The sequence below is a fragment of the Mobula birostris genome, chromosome 17, assembly GCF_030028105.1.
Source record: "Mobula birostris isolate sMobBir1 chromosome 17, sMobBir1.hap1, whole genome shotgun sequence".
NCBI lineage: Eukaryota > Metazoa > Chordata > Chondrichthyes > Myliobatiformes > Myliobatidae > Mobula > Mobula birostris.
The window spans coordinates 6,304,736-6,328,974 of NC_092386.1; the positions used below are offsets into that span (position 1 = coordinate 6,304,736).

At 42.4% G+C, this 24,239-nt stretch overlaps 1 protein-coding gene across 1 annotated transcript in view; it reads right to left on the minus strand.

The window, feature by feature from the left end:
* adgrv1 (adhesion G protein-coupled receptor V1) overlaps positions 1 to 24,239 on the minus strand; it is a 525,473-nt gene that overhangs the window by 379,325 nt on the left and 121,909 nt on the right. Inside the window, exons 23-29 of the mRNA XM_072281026.1 lie at positions 23,266 to 23,465; positions 18,020 to 18,146; positions 16,956 to 17,030; positions 10,543 to 10,682; positions 8,343 to 8,949; positions 6,360 to 6,575; positions 4,340 to 4,555 (exon numbers count right to left, since the gene is read on the minus strand). Coding sequence (XP_072137127.1) covers positions 4,340 to 4,555; positions 6,360 to 6,575; positions 8,343 to 8,949; positions 10,543 to 10,682; positions 16,956 to 17,030; positions 18,020 to 18,146; positions 23,266 to 23,465 — 1,581 coding nt within the window. The remainder of the gene's footprint in view (positions 1 to 4,339; positions 4,556 to 6,359; positions 6,576 to 8,342; positions 8,950 to 10,542; positions 10,683 to 16,955; positions 17,031 to 18,019; positions 18,147 to 23,265; positions 23,466 to 24,239) is intronic.

A 24,239-nucleotide genomic window follows, 5' to 3' on the forward strand; every position in this document is an offset into this window, starting at 1 on the left:
ATAAGATAGACGATCTCGGGGCAAGGCTGCTATATCAGAGGCAGATCTCAATTGTTGCACTGAAACCTGGGTAAATGAGGGTACACCTGATTCAGTGATACGACTGAAGTTGACATAACCCTTATGGTTTATGGACTGGAAGGTTTTGTGGTTTTCAGAATGGATCAAACCATGAACTCTGATAAGGAAAGAGGTGGCAGGGTATGCTTTTTAGTCAATTCTCGTTGGTGCATGGATGTTGGGGTTATGTCTGCTCCTCATTCCCCTGACTTAGTGCAACAAATGATTAAATGTAGACCATTCTCCTTGCCTCAAGAGTTCTCCTCCAAGACCCTGACCACAGTTTACATGCCATCAGCGGCCGATTATATCGAGAGTTCTCCTCCAAGACCCTGACCACAGTTTACATGCCATCAGCGGCCGATTATATCGAGAGTTCTCCTCCATGATCCTGACCACAGTTTACATGCCATCAGCGGATGATTATATCCAGAGTTCTCCTCCAAGACCCTGACCACAGTTTACATGCCATCAGCGGCCGATTATATCAAGAGTTCTCCTCCATGATCCTGTCCACAGTTTACATGCCATCAGCAGCCGATTACAAGCAAGCACTCGCAAAACTGCACCATGTTTTCTGTAAAGAACAGGCCATCCCGAGGCATTTCAATTATATTTGGCGACTTTAATCAGGCCTGTCCAATTATCACCAACATGTAACCTGTTGCACCAGAGGTCCCAACACACTAAACAAATGCGATAAGGAATGCCTATTATTCCTTCCTGAGACTGCATTTAGGCCAATCGAATCATTGGGCTGTACTCCTACTACCTGGATACAGATAGAGCCTAAAGAACAAGGCTCCAGAGATGAAGACAACCAAGAGGTGGACGCAGGAGGTAGAGGAGTGGTTACAGGATTGCCTTGCGTCATGGACTGGGCCATGTTCAACAACTCATCTGACCACCAGGGTCATTACAGACTTTATTTAACAGCCATGGGTGAGTGTGTCCCCACAAAATCTTTCAGGGTTTTCCATCTTGCTGAGAGCCAGATCAGAGGCATTCAAGTCTGGAGATCAAGAATGCCACAAGATGTGCAGGTCTGATCTCCAGAAAGCCACTTCTCAGGGGAAGTGGAGATTCCAGACTAGACTGGAATCAACAAGGGATGCTCGACGGCTGTGGCAGGGTAACAAAGTTAAATCTTGTGACATACGGGACAGCAGAGCTTCGCTTCCAGATGAGCTCAATGCCTTCTATGTTTGCTTTAACCACCAGAACACGGAGGAACCATCGCGCACCCTCATGTCTCCTGATGATCCTTTGATCTCAGTATCTGAAGATGACATGCAGGCTGCCTTCAAGAGAGTGAGTCCAAGGAAAGTATCCAGTCCAGGCTGAGTACTAAAGACCTGTGCCGACCAACTGGCTGGTGTATTCACGGATAACTTCAACCTCTCAGTCCAGCAGTGTGTGGAACCCACCTGCTTCAGGCAGGCTTCAATCGTACCGGTGCTCAAGCGCGTGGTAACCTGTCTAAATTACTATCGCCCAGTCACACTTACATCCACAGTGATGAAGTGTTTTGAGCGGCTGCTATTGAAGCATCTCAGCTCCTGTCTGAGTGGTGACTTGGATCCACTCCAACTTACCTTCCAAAGCAACAGGTCTACAGCAGATGCTATCTCATTGGCTCTTCACACAACCCTGGAACACCTGGACAACAATGACGCATACATCAGGATGCTCCTTATCGATTACAGCTCAGCATATAACACCATCATCCCCTCAAAACTCCAAGACCTGGACCTCAATACCCCCTTGTGCAATTAGATCCTGGATTTCCTCACTTGTAGACCCCAGTCAGTTCAGATTGACAAAACAATCTCCCCAATCTCCATGAGCACAGGAGCACTACAGGGATGTGTACTTAGCCCCCTGCTCTACTCACCTTACACCTATGACTGTGTAGGTAAGGACAGCTCCAACACCATATACAAGTTTGCTGATGACACCACCGTTGTAAGCTGTACCAAAGGTGATGATGAATCAGCATACAGGAGGGAGATTTAAAATTTGGCTGAGTGGTGTAATAACAACAACCTCTCGCTCAGTGTCAATAAGACCGAGGAACTGATAGTAGACTTCAGGAGAGGAAAACCAGAGGTCCATGAATCAGTAATCATCGGAGGAACAGAGGTGGAGATGGTCAGCAACTTTAAATTCCTGGGTGTCACTATCTCAGAGGACCTGTCCTGGACCCATCATATAAATATTATTGCAATGAAAGCACGATGGCACCCCTACTTCCTCCGGAGTCAGCGAAGATTCGGCATGTTATCAAAAATCTTGGCAAACTTCCATAGATATGTGATGGAAAGCTTACTGACTGGGTGCATTACGTCCTGGTATGAGAACACCAATTACTTTCAGTGGAAAATGCTACAAAATGTAGTGGATTCGGCTCAGTACATGACAGGTAAAACCATCCCAACCATTGAGCACATCTACATGAAACTTTGCTGTAGTAAAGCAGCATCCATCATAGAAACATAGAAAACATAGAAAATAGGTGCAGGAGTAGGCCATTCAGCCCTTCGAGCCTGCCCTGCCATTCAGTATGATCATGGCTGATCATCCAACTCAGAACCCGGTACCAGCCTTCCCTCCATACCCCCTGATCCCTTTAGCCACAAGGGCCATATCTAACTCCCTCTTAAATATAGCCAATGAACTGGCCTCAACTGTTTCCTGTGGCAGAGAATTCCACAGATCCTCACAAATTCACAGAATTTCAAAGATCCTCACCACCCAGGCCATGCTCTTTTCTCGCTGCTGCCATCAGGTAGAAGGTCCAGGTGCGTCAGCACTCACACCACCAGTTTCAAAGACAGTTACTACCCCTCAACCATCAGGCTCTTGAACAAAAGGAGATAGCTACACTCATTTAAGGACTCTTTTATCTTGTTATTTCATGCTAATAATCTATTGAATTCTTTTTATTTATTACCTGCATTTGCACAGTTTGTTTATAGTTTACAATTCCTGCTGATTAGCTTACAGATCCTGTTTACACTTACTGTTCTATAGATTTGTTTAGTATGCTCACAGAAAAAGAATCTTAGGGTTTTAATTAGTGACATGTACGTACTCTGATAATAAATTTTACTTTGAACTTTGTAATATTACTTTATGTGTTATGTGTGTGAGTTATATGTACTCTGTTGTGCACCTTGGTTCAGAGGAATATTGTTTTGTTTGGTGGTATACATGTGTATGGTTAAATGACAATAGACTGAACTTCATTCATGAATGAAACCTTGATAACCCATAATGGATGAGAGGTGACTTGGTAGAGGTGTACAAGATTTTAAGAGGCATAGACTGAGTGGACAGCCAGAGACTTTTTCCCAAGGGCAGAAATGGGTAATGCAAGGGAGTAATTGGAGATAAGTACAGGGGAGATGCCAGAAGTATTTTTTTTTAACATAGAGAGTGGTGAGTACATGGCGCGTGCTGGGAGGCTGGTGAAAACGGCGGATACATTGCCAACATTTAAGAGACTGTTAGGTAGATTCTAGAACATAGAACATTATCGCGCAGTACAGGCCCTTCAGCCCATGATGTTGTGCTGATATTTTAACCTACACCAAGACCAATCTAACCCTTCCCTTCTGCATAGCCTTCCATTTTTCAACCATGCGTGTGCCTATCTAGAGTTTCCTAAATGTCCCTAATATATCTGTCTCTGGCACCATGCCAGGCAGCGCGTTCCACGCACCCATCACACTCTCTATGTTAAAAAAAATCTTTGACATCCCCCCCTATACTTTCCTCAATCACTTTAAAATTATACCCCCTCATATCAGTCATTTTGGCCCCAGGAAAAAAATCTCTGGCTGTCCACTCGATCCATGCCTCTTGTCAGCTTGTACACCTCTATCAAGTCACCTCTCATCCTCCTTCACTCCAGTGAGTAAAACCTTAGCTCACTCAGCAGTTTGTACAATCTTCACGTGACTGCACCAGTCCACCAATTTCCTCCCAGATGCCTACAAGCAACTGGTTGGTAGGTTAATTGGTCATTGTAGATTAGGCTAGGATTATATTGGGAGGGTTGCTGGGCAGTGTGGTTCAAAGGGCTGGAAGATCCTATTCCATGCTGTATGTCAATAAATTACTTAATTAATTAAACGATGCACCATAGAAGGCATTTTATCTGGAAAAATACAATATTACCACACAATTCTGTGTCAGGGATTGTTAAAGACTGTGGAAAAAAGACACAAAATCATGTACTTCTGGAACCATTTAAGTTCAAAACTTTTCACTGTACCAAAGGATCCATAAGGGTCATCAGAAGCCTCAATAGTAACAGTAGCCTGTGTAATCGCTCCAAGCACAGCTCCTCCTGTGGTCTCATTGATGAGTTTAACATGGAACGACTCTTCAGGTTCTGGCAACATGTCATTGAGAAGGTAAATGGGCACTGCTTTGCTGGTTTCCCCTTCCAGTAGGATCACATCAGATGAGGCTATGCTGTAATCTTCACCTGCAGAAATCATTTTATTAACTGGTGTCAGCTACTTTTTGTAAAATGTTAACATTTATAAAGATTCAGACATACTGTTATAATCCTACAATTGGACACCGCGTATTTCATTCTGTGGTGTGTAGGCTATGGTGTGACATTCAACAAGAGCAACTTTCAACGATTTTAAAGAGTAAGGAATTATAGAACTTCCTTATATAATAGGGGTAACATGAGGGGGAACTTCTTTACTCAGAGAGTGGTGGCTGTGTGGAACGAACTTCCAACAGAAGTAGTTGAGGCAGGTTCGATGTTGTTGTTTAAAGTTAAATTGGATAGATATATGGACAGGAAAGGAATGGAGGGTTATGGACCGAGTGCAGGTCGGTGGGACTAGGTGAGAGTAGGAGTTCGGCACGGACTAGAAGGGCCGAAATGGCCTGTTTCCGTGCTGTAATTGTTATATGGTTTATATAAAAGTAAGTTTGAGGTTGAAGTATAGATATGGAATAAAATGTACACTGTGCTACTCAGCGTAACACTTTACAGTACAGGCGACCTGGGTTCAATTCCCGCCGGTGCCTGTAAGGAGTTTGTACGTTGTCCCCATGATTGCATGGGTTTCCTGCCACAGTCCAAAGACGTACCAGTTGGTAGGTTAATTGGTCATAGTAAATTATCCTGTGATTAGGCTAGGATTAAACCGGGGATTGCTGGGCGGCGAGGCTCGAAGGGCCAGAAGGGTCTATTCTGTGCTGCATTACAATAAAAAAAATTCAAAAATTAGTTAATTCCACCATGTAAAGGCATCATAAAAAGTGGGATAAACTGTTCCATAATATTGGTAGACATTCTATCATGCACTATACTGTTGATTAAGATTAGATTAACTTTATTTGGGATTTCCTCCCAAAGCCTTCCCCATGAGTGGGCATAGTCACAAGGCAGCAGAGGTTTGAAATCAGTTTTCCTTCTCCTGGACAGTTGCCGACCACAGCTACCTGGACCTGGAGGTGGACACTCTGAGTAGTCCTATGTTGAGCTCAATGCTGATTGGCAACTCTTGCAAAGCTGCTGGTGCCAAACTGTACTGGCCTCTGCCGTTCCTCTGAATTCATCAGCTGCATGGTGAGGGGGAGCCTGCTACACAGGCAACAGCTTACTCACCATATTGTACTGCCCTGGCTTGCGTATCGTATAGACAGCTGGATGCAACATACATGGCCAACCCCAATCAACAGAGGCCCTCAGCTTTATTTGTCACATGCTTATTCATGTAATGGAACATAAATGCTGTCAAAGAGTCATTCACTTTGTATTGTAGATTCACAGACTGATCACTGCACAGAAAAGCAATTTCTTCAATAGTACTCTGCACTGATCAGCCTACTAAACCTTTCAAAATTCCAGCGCTTTCGTCTCCACCATTATGGTTGCAATCTTCTAGTTCCAAACTCACCTCCCTCTGGTGCCCCTCTTCCTTTCTTTTCTTCCATGGTCCACAGATCTTTCCTATCAGATTCCTTCTTCTTCAGCCCTTTACCTCTTACACTTCTTACTTCAACCCCCTCCCCCTTCATCCGTCTAGCCCCCGGCGAAGGCACACCTTTTCTGCCAGCTGTCCCACACCCCTCCCACGGCAGACATCATCCTTTTCTCCCGCCAGATTTACAAATCGCTCTCCACTCCACATATGACAAGTACAGTACTGTGCAGAAGTCTTAGGCACCCTAGTTCTATACACAGGTATGTACCCAATACTTTTGCACAGTACTATAGGCAGAGTCAGATGATAATAAAATTGAACTTGAACTTGATATCCTACCAGCTCTTGCAGTCATTGACAAAGCTTGGAATTTCACAGACACGTCTGCATATATGCCTCCAGTCCTCGTCACGCTGATTATCGGTCCAATGTAATTTTCAGGAACGCGTACAGCAGAAGTGGAGAGCTGCAGGGTACCAAATGCATCATCATTGGCGTCGATTATCACCTGCGCTATGATGTCATTCTGTGCTCCAAGGCGAGGAGAATCAGCAACTAGCAAATTAAACGGAAACATCATTGTTTTGTACGTTATTATAATCCATGTAAAAATTCAGGAAACAAATATATTTAATGAAACAAAAGTCACTTCTAATCCTGTGAGTAAACTTGACGTATCGCGAAATAAAATAGAATATCAAGTTTCAGGCCCTCTGAGCCACGCCGCCCCAGCAACGCCCAACAAACCCAATTAACCTAATCACAGGACAATTTACAATTTACACACGTTCCACGGGGAGGACATACAGACTCCTTACAGATGGCGCCGGAATTGAACTCCGATCTCCAAGCGCTAACAGCAATGCTACCCTGGCGCCCGCTCTTCTACTTGCCAAGACACACAAAGCAATTTACTTTTTGCACTTAACTGCAGATTCCCTGGTGTATTTTCAATCAAAGGTGTTTTACCTGAACCCTGATTTACAATCATGTCTTGAGAGATACATATTCCCAGGATATCAATCCAGTACCCAGAAGCACGAATTCTGATCGCGTCTCCGAGTAAACTAGATATCATTGGCCAAAAGTGGAGCTTCTTAATAGCCCTCTATATTGCTGAGACACAACATAATTTAGGGGACTGCTTTGTAAAGCACCTCCGCTCCAGCTGCCAAACATGGAAATTCCCAGTGGCCAAACATTTTAACCCTCATCCCTATTCCCATTCCAACATGTTGGCCCACAGCCTCATCTTTTATCATGATGAGGCCACTCTCAGGGTGGAGGAGCAACAGCTTATATTCGGTCAAGATAGCCTCCAACCTGAAGGGGTGAATGTCGATTTCTCCTTCTGGTAATTTCCAACCCCCACCCCCCCATCTCCCTCTTCTTCTATTCCTCACTCTGACCTCTTCCCTCTTCTCCTCACCTGTCTCTCACCTCCTCCTGGTGGCACTCCTCATTCCCTTTCTCCCATGGCCCATTCTCCTCTCCAAATAGATTCCTTCTTCTTCAACCTTTTGCCTTTTCCACATATCACTTCCTGGCTTCTTACTTCATCCCCACTCCCTTGCCCACTTGGCTTCACCTATCACCTTTTAGCTTGTTCTCCTTCCCTCCCCTCACCTTCTTATTCTGACATCTTCCCCCTTCCTTTCCAGTCCTGATGAAGGGTCTCGGCCCGAAACATCGACTGTTTACTCACTTCCATAGCTGCTGCCTGACCTGCTGAGATCCTCTACCATCTCTGGATTTCCATCAAATGCAGAATGTCTTGTGTTTATCATTGGTTATGTTATGATTAGCTTTATTTGTCACTTACATATCAAAATGCACAGTGAAACGTGTCATTTTGTGTCAATGACCACCACAGTCCGAGTATTGTGCTGGAGGCAGTCCTCAGTGCCGCCAAGCTTCCGGCAGCAACGCGTAGAATGCCCACAACTCACTACCCTAACCCAGATGTCCTGTAGACTGTGGGAGGAAACCAGAGCACCCGGAGGAAACCCACACCATCACAGGGAGAATGTACAAACTCCTGACAGAGAGCAGTGGGAACTGAACCTCAGATTTTCCCGTCACCGGTACCGAAAGCGTTACGCTGACTGCCACGGTATCGTGCTACCCCTTACATTCTCTCGGATTCTGTGATCAGGCTACGGTTTAATAAGCCGGTTTCTGAATGGGCAGATTTCTGGGCTGGAAGGACCTGGTAAAACCTTGTATCTCCTCCTAACATATTAAATAATTAATTAATTACAAATGACTTGAGCAGTACAACCAAATAGACTAAAATTGAGCCACCCATTTTAGATTACTCACTTGGTCTGTCCTGCTCCCCTCTCAGCAGTGCAACGTTCTGTAACTGGACAAACACAGACTCTGGTCTCTCAGGTTCTCCATCGTCCAGAATAAGAAGAGTTATGTTAGCTTCTGTTTGATTGGCTTCAAAGATTATTGTCCCCGACACAGCAAGATAATCACTTTTATCCATTGCCAGAGCAATGAAATATGGCAGACCAGTTGATCTTGTGTCATCCACGGTTGAGTAGGTAACTATGGTGATACCCATCAATCCGTTAAGTCGCTGAACTGTCAATGTCACGTTCTGGTCCTTCTCCTCAACTCTGATTGGTTGACTTCTTCCCGAAAAGATGAACACACCATAAGGATCATCATTAGCTAAAACTGTCAAGGTGGCATTTACTCGAGTTCCCAGTCGTCCCTTGGTGACATCAGTAATGTGAATCATGAACTGTTCATCCAATTCTGGCACATCGTCCAAAGCCACCTGTAGCTCAATGTCAGCCAGCGTTTGTCCCATTTCGAATGTGACATTGCCACAGATATTGACCAGGTTGTTGTCAGGGTCAGAGTTCACCTCCCAAAACAAAATAACCTGAGACAGTGCACCACCAGTACGGATAACCTGAAAATTCCAATAACTTGTTCAGTCAAATACAGAGCATTTTCCAAATTATAAATTATTGTCAAAGAGTTACTCAAATTAATGGAAAAATTATTTAACAAATTTAAAGTCAAAATAAAATCAAACGTATTATCAAAGTAAAACAAAGTTTTATCTGCACTTTCTCCAACGTTATCATCTCCTCCTATTGAGTGGTGACCACAACTTCAGCTGAGCTCCAACTGATGAATTTGAAGTTGAAGCATATCCTCCCTGCTGGTGTATTCAATGCCCAGTCTAATACAGGCCAGATCTCCATTTGCTTTCTTAAAGGCATCATCTACCTGCACTACCAACCCCCCTTTCAAGGATTATTGGACTTGTACACCAAGGTATATCCGTTCTTCTGTGTTCCCTAGGTTGTTTCCACTTTTGACATGGAGGGGCCACTGCAAAAGATCAGAAAAAGCTGCAGAAAGTTGTAAACTCAGTCAGCTCCATCATGGGGCACAAGCCTCCCCAGCATCAAGCACACTTTCAAAAGGAGATGCCGTAAAAGGTGGCATCCATCATTAAGGGCCCCCATCAACCAGGAGATGCCCCCTGTGCTACCATCAAGGAGGAGGTACAGGAACCTGAAGACACACACTCAAACATTTCAGGAGCAACTTCTTCCCCTCTCCCATCAGATTTCTAAATGGACATGCACCCATGAACAATAATACTATCTTTGTCCTCTCTTTTTGCACTGCGTACTTAATTTTACTTTTTGTGCATACAGTACCGTGCAAACGTCTCAGGCACACTAGTTATATATATGTGCCTAAAACTTTTGCACAGTACTGTACTTATTGTAATTTATAGATTTTATTATGTATTGCAATGTACTTCTGCAAAAGAACAAATTTCATGACATATGCCAGTGATATTAAACCTGATTCTGATTCATATTCTTGCAGCATTTACAGAAAAGTAAAGAAATACAATGGAATTTATGATAAGTCTATGCATACACAAAAATTGATAAACCACAATAGCAGATGATTGTGGACTGAACAGAGGTATTCTGAAACATCAAATCTCACCGATAGTGATCAGCATGAGTATCATGAATAAAAATTACAATGAACTGAAGTTAAAGAAGTAAATCACTAGCATAATAAAAAAAGTGTTTGGAACTCTGGACAAAGGGTCAAAGTTAAAGTCAAATTAAAATTTATTATCAAATTAAGTATATGTTGCCATATACTTCCTTAAGATTCATTTTCTTGCAGACATTTACAGTAAGATAAAGCAATACAAAGCTATATATAAACAAAGACTGACAAATAACCAGTGTGCAAAAGAAGACAAAATTGTGCAAATAAAAGAATAATACTGAGAATATGAGTTGTCAGGTTGTAGGGACCTTTAAAGTGAGTCTATCGGTGGTGGAGTTCCAGAGTTTCAGAGTTGAGGTGAGTGAGTTATCCATGCCAGTTCAGGAGCCTGATGGTTGGAGGGTAATAACTGTACAATCACTTCAAGCTATGCATTGGAATCATTGTAAAATATTTCAGCACAATTTTGCATCTCAGATATGATGTTTATCGGTTGGCAAAGTAAAGTACTGACCTGTAGTAAAACTATATCATGACCCCCTTCAGGTTCTGTGCTGTTTGTATGCAAAGAGTCATTACTGAACTGGAACACTCCATACGCATCGTCAGAGGCATCAATAGTAACGATGATTTCAGAAGCGATTGCAAGGCTAGCTGCAAATCAAAATATTTGAGACATGATATTTTAATTGTAATACCCTGGTTTAAGACCATGCATTATTTTAGTAATGCAGTTATGCTGTTGGCTATTTTATTTTCTGCAGATTTTCTCAAAATACAATGAGTTCTTCTGATTACATTATATAACCGAGCAGTAGGTTTTTCTTTTATTGTTTAAAATAGTAATTCAGTTGATTATGTGAGGTTTGTTGAATTAACTAATAGGATTTTGTGTTCATGTTTTTTCGAGAGAAAGTGCAGGAAAAGATCAGGGGCTGAGCCATTTTCTAGAGAGCGTGGGATTGAAGGACGAGGAAGAAGAATAGTGGAAATGGACATGAAACATCCGAGAAAAACATAGTAAAACCCTCACAGAACCCACTTAGAAGGACAGATACTGATGGTGGAAAATCCTCAGGCAGACAATGGTTTCATGAAGAATGTATAGGTAACTTTTAGTTAGTACATGACATTGAAGAAAGTTTGACGTTTTTTCTCTTAAAAGTTGAGTGAATGTTTGTTTCCAGTGACAGGATCTTCACCACAAGAGTGTTTCAATGTTGTGAGTAAACGACAGGAAGCAACAATAAGCTTTAACAATTACGTGCACAATATAGACTAATATACGTATCTGTAATAGGCCTTGTTCCTTTAGTTTGTATGTCACAAATTAAAATATTGTGTCAATACATTTTTGATCTGTTTATACTGGTGTGAGTTAAATTATTGTTTCCTGGCAAACGGTAAATTTGCATGGGTGTGTCAGTGTTCATACAGTAATTGCCTTTGTTTTCCTTGGAAGGACACATTCAAACTTCTGTATTTGTGTTTACCTGTATCATATTTACCCTTGACGTGTTTATTTACTGAAAATTTCTTTTTTCATGCATTGTCAAGTTATGGTGCTGTTCAGTTGATTTCACAGTAATAGGTAACTCATTACGAGCCTATGGTGAGAGGGTTACATAATAATTTCATTGCAAACTGATTTAAGAGTCATTGAGCATTACAGCACAGAAATAGGCACATCAGCCCATCTGATCCATGCTGAACTATTATTCTACCGAATGTCTTCAACCTGCACCTGGACCACAGCTGGGTTTTCAAACATAACCGATCAAATTTTACAGAAGTACCTGTTGAGTTTATCAAATGACTACATTTTAAGAATACATAAGACTAATTTTTATAAAAACAATTTCTTAGTTTTAAAGATTAAATATAAGGTCAATTTGTCACATGTGCATTGAAATATATAGAATTTGTCATCTGTATCAAATTTGGGCAGGACAATAGTGTAGCGGTTAGCACACATTTTACAGTACAGTTGACACAGGTTCATTTCCTGCTGCTACCTGTAAGGAATTTGTACATTCTCCTAGTGACTGTGTGGGTTTCCTCTTGGTCTGTCCTGTGGGGAGCATGACTTATTCTGATGGTCAAAAGTCATTTTGTCCTGTTTGGCTAGTTCAGAAACTGCAGCTGCTCTTCTCATTGGTTAGCTGCCTGGTGTCCAGTTTCAAATATCACGGGTATACAATAGCACATGGAAGGGGCTTGCTCTCTCCTCCTTTGTTTAAAGCAAGCGGTGCACATGACCATTGGGAAGGTATGCTCTGTACACACTTTAAACTAAGTGTTGTTGTTGAATGTACGTTTGTTGAATATTCAGCTTTGTAGTTCTGTAACCTGGGGAACATGAACGTTTGGTCGAATTTTTCCTGTTTACAAATAAGTTATTAATATACTTACAGACAGTGTTTTCTGTCTCACTTGCCTGACCCGCGAACCTGATTCAATGTCACATTTTGGTGCTGCGAGCAGGATTTGGCTTTCTGAGCAAATATGCATTTCTTTAAAAGATTATTAAAAGAGGAACACTGCACCCCTAGCCCCCCTCCCAACTCTGTATGAGAGCTGCTGAGTCCTAGGTCGGACAGATAATAGTGAGGACTTTGGAAGCCTCGCGAACCTACTCATGGGTTATGGAATGCCGGTAAATTGGTCATAACAGTTAATTTTAGTTAATTTTGCCTGAGTTGAAATGAGACATCACATTGTTTCTATACATAAATCACTGGGTTTTTCTGGGAGCAAATATAGCCAACAGGATGCTTTCTGGCTGTTTGCAGTGATTGTAAGGTATCAGTATAAAACAAAGACAAGAATGAGTTTGAGGATCTCAGTCAGCGCTGTATTATTCTGAGAGATGGCTCAGAGTAGGGCAACAAAGTTAGAGAATAAGAATATAGAGTTAGGAATATATAGTGTTTTCTCTAAATATCCAGTGACTAATCAGAAGCAAGTGCATTTAAATCTCCCTGCATTACAGAACAGCGAAGTGGTCGATGCTGATTTGTGGTGGGAGATCCCGTGACACACTTCCTGGGAATCATGTTTGAATTTGCGCACCAATGGATCAGATTTCTGAATTTGTGTGAGGACTCCTTACTACATCTCGGATATACTAATATTGATCCCTTTGACAAGGAAAAGACTATTGGGGGATATTATCTGCCTTCTTAGGTTTTGGTATTCTGGTTTCAGGGAGCTGGGAGGGGGGTAGTCTATTCCAGACAAACTCAACCCAGAGTATGGTAACAGCCTTCAAGGACTTGATCTTCAATATCCCTGGTAGAATGAGTGCTTTCAGGGCTGGAATTTCCCTACATACTATTTGTATAATTGCATTGCCCTGACTCTTAAAGTGATTTCCCTACCTGACGGAGTGTGGGTGTAGGTGGTATACTGAGTACAGGTACAAGGTGCAAGGTGGACGGCAAGTGTGAACAGGAACAGTATCCTGGGATGGCTGTGTCTCTGCCGAATGGTGTTGTGAAGGTGGGCACTTGCTGGATGCTGAATGGAACTTACTGGAAATGCATTTCCTAAGCATACCTGTGGCTCCCACAGGGTGGTGTGGTTGATATGTAGTATTGTATGTATGCCAGCCCAATGCCCTGGATAACCACCTTGCCCATGCTGGTTGGTAACAGGACTATTACAAAGGAAGGAAGGTTTTGAATTATACCCTTTCTCAGCATGGTGTGGCCAGACTGTCCTGGGAACTGACTTCGATGACATTAGATTACCTGCTCACAAAGGAAGGTGGCACTTGCGCTGTTATTGGTCAAGAATGCTGCACCTACATTCCTGACGGGTCAGGGAAGATCACTCACCTGGTTGATCAGATCCGACAGTCGGCTGTATAAGATTAAGTGGGAGACCATCTCCTTAGCCATTACGCTCTGGGGTGGAGCTGGTGGCCTTCTGGGGCACAGGAGGCTGCTGGACGACTCTAGTATACAGGGTGAATATTGGGTTTACGGTATTGGGTAATGCACTCTTGTGTTTTATATGTAACTTAGGGAGTTCGCAGGAGTCAGACTAGTCTGAGGGTTGGATCATCACATTTGCAGCTTTCAAGGGGTGAAGTGTTCTGCAGGGGGGTGAAGTGTTCTGCAGGGGGGTGCATGGCTTATTCTGATTGTCAAAAGTCCCTTTGCCATGATTGGTTAGTTTAGAAATTGCAGCTGCTTTTTCCATTGGACAGCTGCCTGGTATCCAGTTTCAAATATTCCAGATATAAAAGGCACATGGAAGGGGCTTGCCATCTGTTTTCCTTTGTTTAAGCCAAGCAGTGCACATGACTATTGGGAAGGTATGGTCTGCGCGCACTTTTAACTGAGTATATTTGTTCAATGTTTGTTTGTTGAACATTCATCTTTGTAGTTTCTGTAACGAGGGTAACACGTATGTTTGGTCAAATTTTGACGTTTGGACATAAATGATTAATATACTTATTCGCAGTCAGTGTACTCCGCCCTGTATCTCAATAAATAATTAAGTGACGAGTGTAGCGGAGGCAGCCCAATCCCACCATGCTGCTTAATGCCAACATAGCAAGCCCACAACTCACTAACTCTAACTGTACAAGTCAGAATGTGTGAGGCAGCCAGAGCACTGGGGGACGCCCACGTGGCCCCAGAACCTCCAGTGACAATGTGGCTTTCAGAAAGCTTCGTTTCAGCTTGCTTGAAAATCACTTCATTACCATCTACTTTCAAAGAAATAACGTATATATCTGAAATTTCAATTAATACCCAGTGGCCACTTTATTAGGAATACCTGCTCATTAATGCACATTTCAAATCATGTGGCAGCAGCTCAGTGCAGGTTCAGTTGTTGTTCAGAACAGACACAACATAAGGGAGGAATGTGATCTAACTGACCTTGGAATGATTGTTGGTGCCATATGGGGTGGTTTGAGTATCACAGAAACTGCTGATATTCTGGGATTTTCACACACTACAGTTTCAGAGTTTATAGGGAATGGTGTGAAAAGCAAAAAAAAGCATCCGGAGAGCAGCAGATCCATGGGTAAAAATGCCTTGTTAGTGAGACCATAAGATACAGGAGCAGAATTAGCTATTCAGCCTATCAAGTCTGCTCCGCCTTCCATCATGGCTGATTTATTAACCTTCTCAATCCCATTCTACTGCCTTCACCCCATAACCTTCGACACCCTGACTAATCTAGAACCTATCAACCTCCACTTTAAATATACCCAATGGCTTGGCCTTCATAGCTGTCTATGGCAATAAATTCCACAGATTCACCACCCTGTGGCTAAAGAAATTCGTCCTCCTTTCTGTTTTAAATAGGCATCTCTCTATTCTGAGTCTATGGCTTCTGGTCCTAGACTCTCCCAGTATAGGAAACATCCTCTCCACATCCACCCTATCCCGGCCTTTTAATATTGGACAGGTTTCAGTAAGACCTCTCTTCATTCTTCTCAACTCCTGCGAATACAGGCCCAGAACCATCAAACGCTCCTCATACATTAACCCTTTCATTCCCAGAATCATCCTTGTGGACGTCTTGTGAACCTTCTCTAATGCCAGCACATCTTTTCTTCGGTAAGGGGCCCAAAACTGCTCAGAGGATCACCTATGAGCATACAACATGTTGAACCTTGAACTGGATGGCCTGGAGTAGCAGAAGCCCATGAACATACAGTGGTGGCCACTTTATTAGGTACAGGAGGTACGAAATAAAGTGGCCACTGAGAGTATTTTAGATACCTACAGAGGATTTTCTAAGAACTAGCACTCTTTGAGACAGGTGACAGGGCAACAGACAATTGATGGTCAATATTTGACAACTGAGCAACAAGTTTTAAACAGAAAATTTTTAGATGTTATAAAGCATAGGGGAATGTCAGAAGGGAGTTTGTTTTTACATAGAGAGTGGTGGGGGCCTGCAATGCCCTGCCAGGAGTGGTGGTAGAGGCAAATACTTAAGGACATTTAAGAAACTCTTAGGTTGGTGCCATGGTAGTGTAGTGGTCAGAACACTGCTATTACTGCTCACGGCATCAGAGTTCAGAGTTCCGTCCTGGTGTCCTCTGTGAGGAGATTGGATGTCTTCCTTGTGGAATGCCTGGGTTTTCCCCAGGTGCTCTGACTTCCTCTCACAGCCAAAAGATGAGCCGGTTAGTATGTTAATTAGTCACTGTAAACAGTCCAGTGCTGGTTCAGGTTAAATCAGGGGTTGCTGGGCGGCACGGTTCAAAGGACCACAAGGGCCTGTATCTCTGAATAAGGATGATAGAAAAACAGAGGCTCTGTAAGAGGGAAGAGTTAGATTGATGTTAGAGTATGTTAGAAGATCAGCACAACATCGTGAGCTGAATGGCCTGTATTGTGGCTCTAATATAGGGTTGAAAAGAGGATGCTGTCCAAGTTGCATGCCATCTTGGACAATGTCTCCCATCCACTACATAATGTACTGGTTGGGCACAGGAGTACATTCAGCCAGAGACTCATTCCACCGAGATGCAACACTGAGCGTCATAGGAAGTCATTCCTGCCTGTGGCCATCAAACTTTACAACTCCTCCCTTGGAGGGTCAGACACCCTGAGCCAATAGGCTGGTCCTGGACTTATTTCCTGGCATAATTTACATATTACTATTTAACTATTTATGGTTTTATTACTATTTAATTATTTATGGTACAACTGTAACAAAAACCAATTTCCCCCAGGATCAATAAAGTATGACTATGACTATATCCTGTTTTATGAAATTTAATAGCAGAAACTTGCAAAACCAAAATAAACTCATGACTAGATACTGTAGTCAGATCCCTATTCAAAAGACAAGAGAGGACATCAGGTCCAAGCACCTCATTGGTGTTCAGGAGAAAAGTGTAAACTGCAAATGAAAGGAGACCAAGTGAATACATGATAGACAGAAGGTTCTTACCGTGCACATGGAAATCTGGAAGGACAAACTCCACTTCACCATCTCCACTACTGCTGGTGCCAAATGCTTCAGCCACTTCAGAAAGAAACACACAGTAAATTCACAGACACCAAAAAAAAACATAGGTAAGCCAATGAGCCTGAGAAAACAAATAAATGATTTTGCTGGAGTATCAGGTAGAAACTTATTTGAATGATAAAGACGCTTTTTACATCAAAGCAATTAATAACTATGGAATTCAATTAACCTGGTAGTATCATGACAAGTTGGCAGCATCTTTTTTTCTCCATTATCTTGAATAGATTTACAGCTCTGGTGGGTAAATATTGAGCTGGAAAGTTGCTTGCCCCAAACTGATGGATGTAACACAACTCAAAGAGAACAAATGTGCCACATGCAAGCACCTGCATTTGATTTCAGACAGCAGAAACCCACTCAAACTTATGTAGACAGTACAAAATGAAATGACAAACTGCCATTTATTACATCTAATTTCAGCATAACGAGGTGCAACAAAGACTGTAACATCGAAACAGTGAGTTGCTGGTCTGCTCTCATTGCTAAAGGAGCAACCTCTCTCTCCCTCGATGGGGGGAGAGAGTCTGTCTGTGATACCAGGGTGCTGGGTTGTGTACTATAGTTATGTACTTTATGATACTCTCCGGATCAAGGTCTCTATGGGGGCTTTTGCTATCACTTGCAAGGTGGGGGGGTGGGGGTCGATGCTCTTCCTGAAGTTTGTGTGATAGGAGGAGAGGAGGGCTTTGGGGTTCTGAAGTTTCAATCATTCATTCTTTGGGGTTTCTTGTTTCATGAATGTCCGTGAAGAGTACGAATTTCCGGCAGTATACTGTATACGTTCTCTGATATCAAATTGAACCATTGAACTCACTAAGAGGAAATTGATGAGCCTTTATCGTTGCAAACTATAGCAGAAATCTCAAACATCTAATTTGCCTTAATCTTTCATTTGCTATTGAAAAAGAAATGTTAATTTCTTTAAGATCAAGGAAGTAGTTAAATGCTCGTTGTTATGTTGCTGAAAATGTCATATTGGTCCTCACTTTTCTCTGAGTTCAACAGTACCACCTTGAAGCTGCCGGGCAGTTCTGGAACAGAATCATCTGTGATATTTACAGTGACGTATTTATATTGCTCTCCGTGTTTGAACTGTAGAGTGCCTGATGTATCCTAGAAAACAATTTAAATGTATTAGCAAGTTCGAAATGTACAACAACATCATAATCATATGAACATCGATTTCACCTTCCAGTATTTCTTTTTCCCCTCCCCTTTCCCTCTTCTTCCATTCCCCACTCTTGCTTCTACCCTCTTCTCCCCTACCTATCACCTCCGCTTGGTGCCCCTCCTCCTTCCCATTCTCCTATGGTCCACTCTCCTCATCCTATCAGATTCCTTCTCCAGCCCTTTACCTTCTTCACCCCCCTGGCTTTACCTGTCACCTTCAGCTATCCTCTTTCCCCTACCCCCACCTTCTTATGCTGGCATCTTCTCCCCTCCTTTCCAGTCCTGAACAAGGGTCTCAGGATCAGAATCAGAATCAGGTTTATTATCAGCGGCACGTGTCACGAAATTTGTTAACTTAGCAACAGCAGTTCAATGCAATACATAATATAGAAGAAAAAAATAATAATAATGTAAATCAATTACAGTATGTGTATATTGAATAGATTAAAATATTGTGCAAAAAACAGAAATTATATTTAAAAAGTGATGTACTGTTCAAGGATTCAATGCCCATTTAGGAATCAGATGGCAGGGGGGAAGAAGCTGTTCCTGAATCACAGAGTGTGTGCCTTCAGGCTTCGTACCTCCTACCTGATGGTAACAGTGAAAAAAAGGTCCTTAATAATAGACGCTGCCTTTCTGAGACACTGCTCCTTGAACAGCATGAAATATCAGCTGTTTATTCATCTCCACAGACACAGTCTAACCCGCTGAATTCCTCCAGCATTGTGTGTGTATGTGTGTGTGTGTGTGTGTGTGTGTGTGTGTGTGTGTGTGTGTGTGTGTTACTCATTTTTCAGCATCTGCTGAATCTCTTCTGTGTTTGAGTTTTGTTGCCTCCCTGTCAGCTTGAACCAGTCTAGCCATTCTCTTCTGTCCTCTTTAATTAATAAGGTGTTTTTCGCCCACAGAACTACCACTCATTGGATGACTTTTGTTTATCTGCACCATTCTCTGTAAACTCTAGATTGTTGGTCCTGAAAATCCCAGGAGAACAGCAGTTTCTGAGATACTCAAATCACCCCATCTGGCACCAACAATCATTCCACAGTCAAGGTCACTGAGATCACATTTTTTCCTCATTCTGATGTTTGGCCTGAACAACTGAACCTCTTGACCATGTTGGCATGCTTTTATGCATTGAGTTGCTGCCACATAATTGGCTGATTAGATATTTGTATTAACGGGCAGACGTACAGGTGTACCTAATAAAGTAGCTACTGAGTGTATTTCCAAGTCAGAATGGTATGTGATTTGGAGGGGCTCCTGTTTGTGGGGGGTGCAGTGTTTCCATATTCTTGTTGATTTGGGAGGCACTGATATGCTGGCATGTTATTTTTAGTTAGAAATACGTTGATCAGATTGTTAAAATGACATATGGTACATTGGCCTTCATTAGTGGGGCGAATGAGTTCAAGAGTTGCAAGGTAGTGTTACAGCTCTATAAAACCCTGGTTAGACCGCACTTGGAATGTTGTGTTCAGTTCTGGTCACCTCATTATAGGAAGGATATGGAAGCTTCAGAGAGGGCGCAAGGGATATTTACTATGACACTGCCTAGTCTAGAGGGCATGTCTAATGATGGTACAGTAAGCTGATTGAGCTAGGGGTTTTCTCCTTGTGGTAAAGAAGGAGAAGAGACTTGATAGAGATATTACAAAATAAAATGAAGCATAGATCAAGTAGACAGCCAGAGACTTTTTCGCAGGGTGGAAATAGCTAAAACTAGGGGGTATAATTTTAAGGTGATTGGAGGAAAGTATAGGTAGGGGGAATGTCAGAGATAGTGGATGTGTGGAATTAGCCTGCCAAGGATGGCGGTTGAGACAAGTACATTAGGGGCACTTAAGAAACTCTTAGATAAGCACATGAATGATAGAAAATTGGAGGACTATGTAGGGAGGAAGATAGATTTTTTAGAGTAAATTACAAGGTTGGCATAACATTGTGGGCTGAAGGGCCTGAGCTCTATGTTCTATCCACCATGACCTATTGTTATGGTTTTGCACTGCACAGCTGCATCAAAACAAATTTCACATCATATTAATCAGTGACAATAATAAAACTGATTGAGATTCAGATCATTTGCTGTAAAGGAACTTTAAAAAGATACCGGGATTATACATAGAAGGCAACAAATGTTATCGTAAAGTGCTGGTATGCTGTGATTTTAAAAAACGCCCAGTTTCATCTGAAAACAGTGAAACGAGTTTCAGTTTTTAAGGAGGAAGTTGAGACATATAAATCAGAAAATGCCCAAGTCCATTCACTAAGCAGCACATATCGTTCAATAAGGACAACAGCTAAGGCAATGTGAATTGGGGCGTTGATGCTTGGCCGGGCCACGGCTCATTTCATCTTCTCTTTTACAAGTTCTACCAGTCTGTTGTCGCCAGTACAATCTTCTATGCAGTGGTGTGCTTGGGGCAACAGCATCAACATGGGTGATGCCAACAGGCTCAATAAACAGATTAGAAAAGCTGGCTCTCTTATAGGAGTCAAACTGGACACACTGGAGGCTGTGGTAGAACAAAGGACACTACGGAAAATCCTGGCAATTCTGGACAATGTTTCTCACCCTCTGCATGCCACCTTGGCTGAACAGAGGAGCACTTTTAGTAATAGAACAAGACAACTGTGCTGCTCCAAAGAGCGTGATATGAGGTCATTCTTATTCTCAGCCATTAGGCTCTATATTAAGTCAACCTGTAGCCAGGGGAGTAATGACCCCCTCCTGTTAGACTGTTTGTGGTAACTTATTTTTCATTCTTTCTTACTTCTCTTCTAATATTTGTATATTTGTATATCTGTGCATTGTGACACTGTAATTTCCTTTGGGATCAATGAATTATCTATCTATTATCCACTTGAAAGCATGGATTTGCCTTAAAAAAAAAAGAAAATGCTAATAATACTTAGGGCAAATACTGCTGGTAATCAAATGGGACTTTTTTTTTTTATTTTATTGTCTGATGAGTGAATCCATTCTGGCCTGACAGTGCAAGAATCAGCTCGATTTATATAGGCTTTGGTGATGGGTGGGCTGCTGGCTCAGCCAAATATTCGTAGCAAAAAGGTGCTTATAAAAGGGCAAATGGAGAAAGGCCACTTGGCTGAGATGTCACCAGGTTCAGGTCTCCATGAAACTGTAGAATAGAAATTACTTAAACAACAGGAATTCTGCAGATGCTGGAAATTCAAGTCCTGACGAAGGGTCTCGGCCTGAAACGTCGACTGTACCTCTTCCTAGAGATGCTGCCTGACCTGCTGCGTTCACCAGCAACTTTGATGTGTGTTAATAGAAATTACTTAATACTTTGACAAAAAAGACAATGAAGAAAACTAGTTAAGCTCATTACAATCACACAATCGCAACACTTGTACATTCCTTGCCATGAGCTGTTTGCCACAATGGATAGATGGATAGAGTTTCCTGATCCAATGAAGATCAAGTAAAATGAAAGGTAACAGCTACACTTCGGTGACATTGTATCCTGTTGCAACGACATTGTTGAGGTAGCATGCACAGAATGCAGGTTCAAGTTCGGATTGGCGCATCTGGCCTCAGATCGGTGGCGTTAGGACCCGGCTCGACGGTCACTCTTTACAGAAGGAGTAAATTCATGCAGCTGTTCTCGTTGTACACAAGAGGAAAAATGTTTCCAATATTCTGAGATCTATGTGATTATTGAACAGTACTTTATATTGGTTTCCTTCAGCGTTTCAGTGTTTTCTATCTTGTGGTTGACTGGAGGATGGGTGATCTGTTAATTTTTGTGTCTAAGAGGGTGAGTTGGGGATTTGGTGATGCTATCACTGTTCTTTTTTACGAATGAGGGGTTAGGGATTGTCATTGTCGCTGTTTTTTGCTGTGGGGAGAGGGATTTTGGGGTCTGCTAGTTTTGTCTCCCTTCTTTTTTGCGCGGGGCTTGGGGTTGATGTCTTTTCTTTCATCAACACCCACGTTCTCTCTGTATTTAGTGGCTATCTGGAGTAGACAAATAGCAGAGTTGCACTGTACATGCATACTTTAACAAAATGAATCTTTGAAGTTCAGTTTGTCATTCAACAGTACACATGTATACCGCCCAATCAGAACAATGTTCCTCAGGGCCAAGGTGCACAACACAGCACGTATAACTCACACACATGACACATAAAGTAATGTTACCACAAATAATAAGGTGCTTTTACAACACAAGTAAAAAGTAAGCAATATAACGCTACTGCTATGTCATGTGTGATGAGACCCGGGTGGTGACAGGGAGTTCAGTCATCTTACGGCCTGCGGGCAGAAACTGTTACCCTGTCCTAACAGTCCTTATCCTAATGTTACAGTGCCTCCTTCCTGATGGTAAGGGGTCAGAGAGATTGTTGGACAGATGGCATGAATCATCGTCAATGCTCAGGAGCTTTGCAGACACAACATAATGTGTATGGCTCTGGAAAAGTTGTTAATAATATGATTTGTCCAGCTAAGTAAAACTAGATAAGAAGGATCCTACCCTTACACCACACTTGGAATATTGTGTTCAGTTCTGGTCGCCTCATTATAGAACGACTGGAAGCTTAGAGGGTGCAGAGGAGATTTACCAGGACTCCACTTCGATTAGAGAGCAGGAGGATAGGTTCAGCAAGCTGGGGTCTTTCTCTTTGGAGCGAAGGAGGATGGGAGATGACTTGATAAAGATGCACAAGGTAATAAGAGACATAGATCGAGTGAGCAGCCGGAGTCGTTTTCATGGGATGGAAATGGCTCGTACAAGGAGGCCTCATTTTAAGGTGATTGGAGGATAGTATGGGGAGGATGTCAGAGGTAAGTTTTTTTTTAAAACAGAGTGTTGAGTGTGTGGAACATGCTATCGGTGCTGGTGGTAGAGGCAGATATATTAGGGACGAGATAGGCAAATGGATGAACGAAAAATGGAGGGCTATGTGGGAGGAAAGAGTTAGATTGATCTTAGAGTAGGTTAAAATGTCGGCTCAATATTTTCGGCTGAAGTGCCTGTAATGTCTGTACTGTTCTGTTTCATGTTCCAAACAACAAAATATTATTGCTTACTTGGTAATCAGATGGACTGGTAGCTGTCAGAGGAACAGTTTGGTATGCCACAGCAACATTACCCAGAAGCCCCTGTGCACGAACTACGAGCAGTCTGACTGAACCGATTTCTTCCTTCACGGTAATGCTTGGCACAGAAAGTGCAGGAGAGACAATGACATCTGCATCAGGTGGTGGCCCAGTAGAAAACTGCAGCAAACCTGAAAAAGGTGACAGTGCATATGATATTTCCGAAAGCTACAGGCTGCAGATGCAGTAATCTGGAGTAAAAGGACACTACTGGAGGAATTCAGAGAGTCAGGAAGCATCTGTGAAGGGTTGACATTTCTGGCACAGAACTGCGAGCTTTGGGCTGATTAAGGCTTAATTATAACATTTAAACATCCAGAACCCTTCCCATCCAGGACATGCCCAGTTTTCATTACTATCATGGTGAAGGAGGTACAGGAGCCTGAAGACCCAAAGACCCAAAGACCCATGCTCAGCATTTAAAGAACAGCTTCTTCCCCTCGGCTATTAGATTTCAGAATGGTCCATGAACCCATCAACATGACCCCATTATTCCTCTTTTGCACTATTTATTTATTTTACAGCAACTGTTTTGTATGTTGCACTGTACCACCAACACAAAACAAATTTCACAACATACAGTATGCCAGCAGTAATAAACCTGATTCTGACTCTAATGTTTAAATAAAAAGTTTTATTTTATTCAGAGATACAGCACAGAATAGGTCCTTCCGGCCCTTTGAGCCACACTGCCCAGCAACCCCAACAATTCCAATTTACCCCAACCCAAATCATGGGACAATTTTCAATGACCAATTAACTTGCCCAGTATGTCTTTGGACTGTGGGAGGAAACCGCAGTACCCAGCAAAAAGCCACACATTCCACGGGGAGGATAGAACTTTGAATTCTGACCCAAGCTGTAATAGTGCTGTGCTAACAGCTACACTACAGTGGAAACGTACA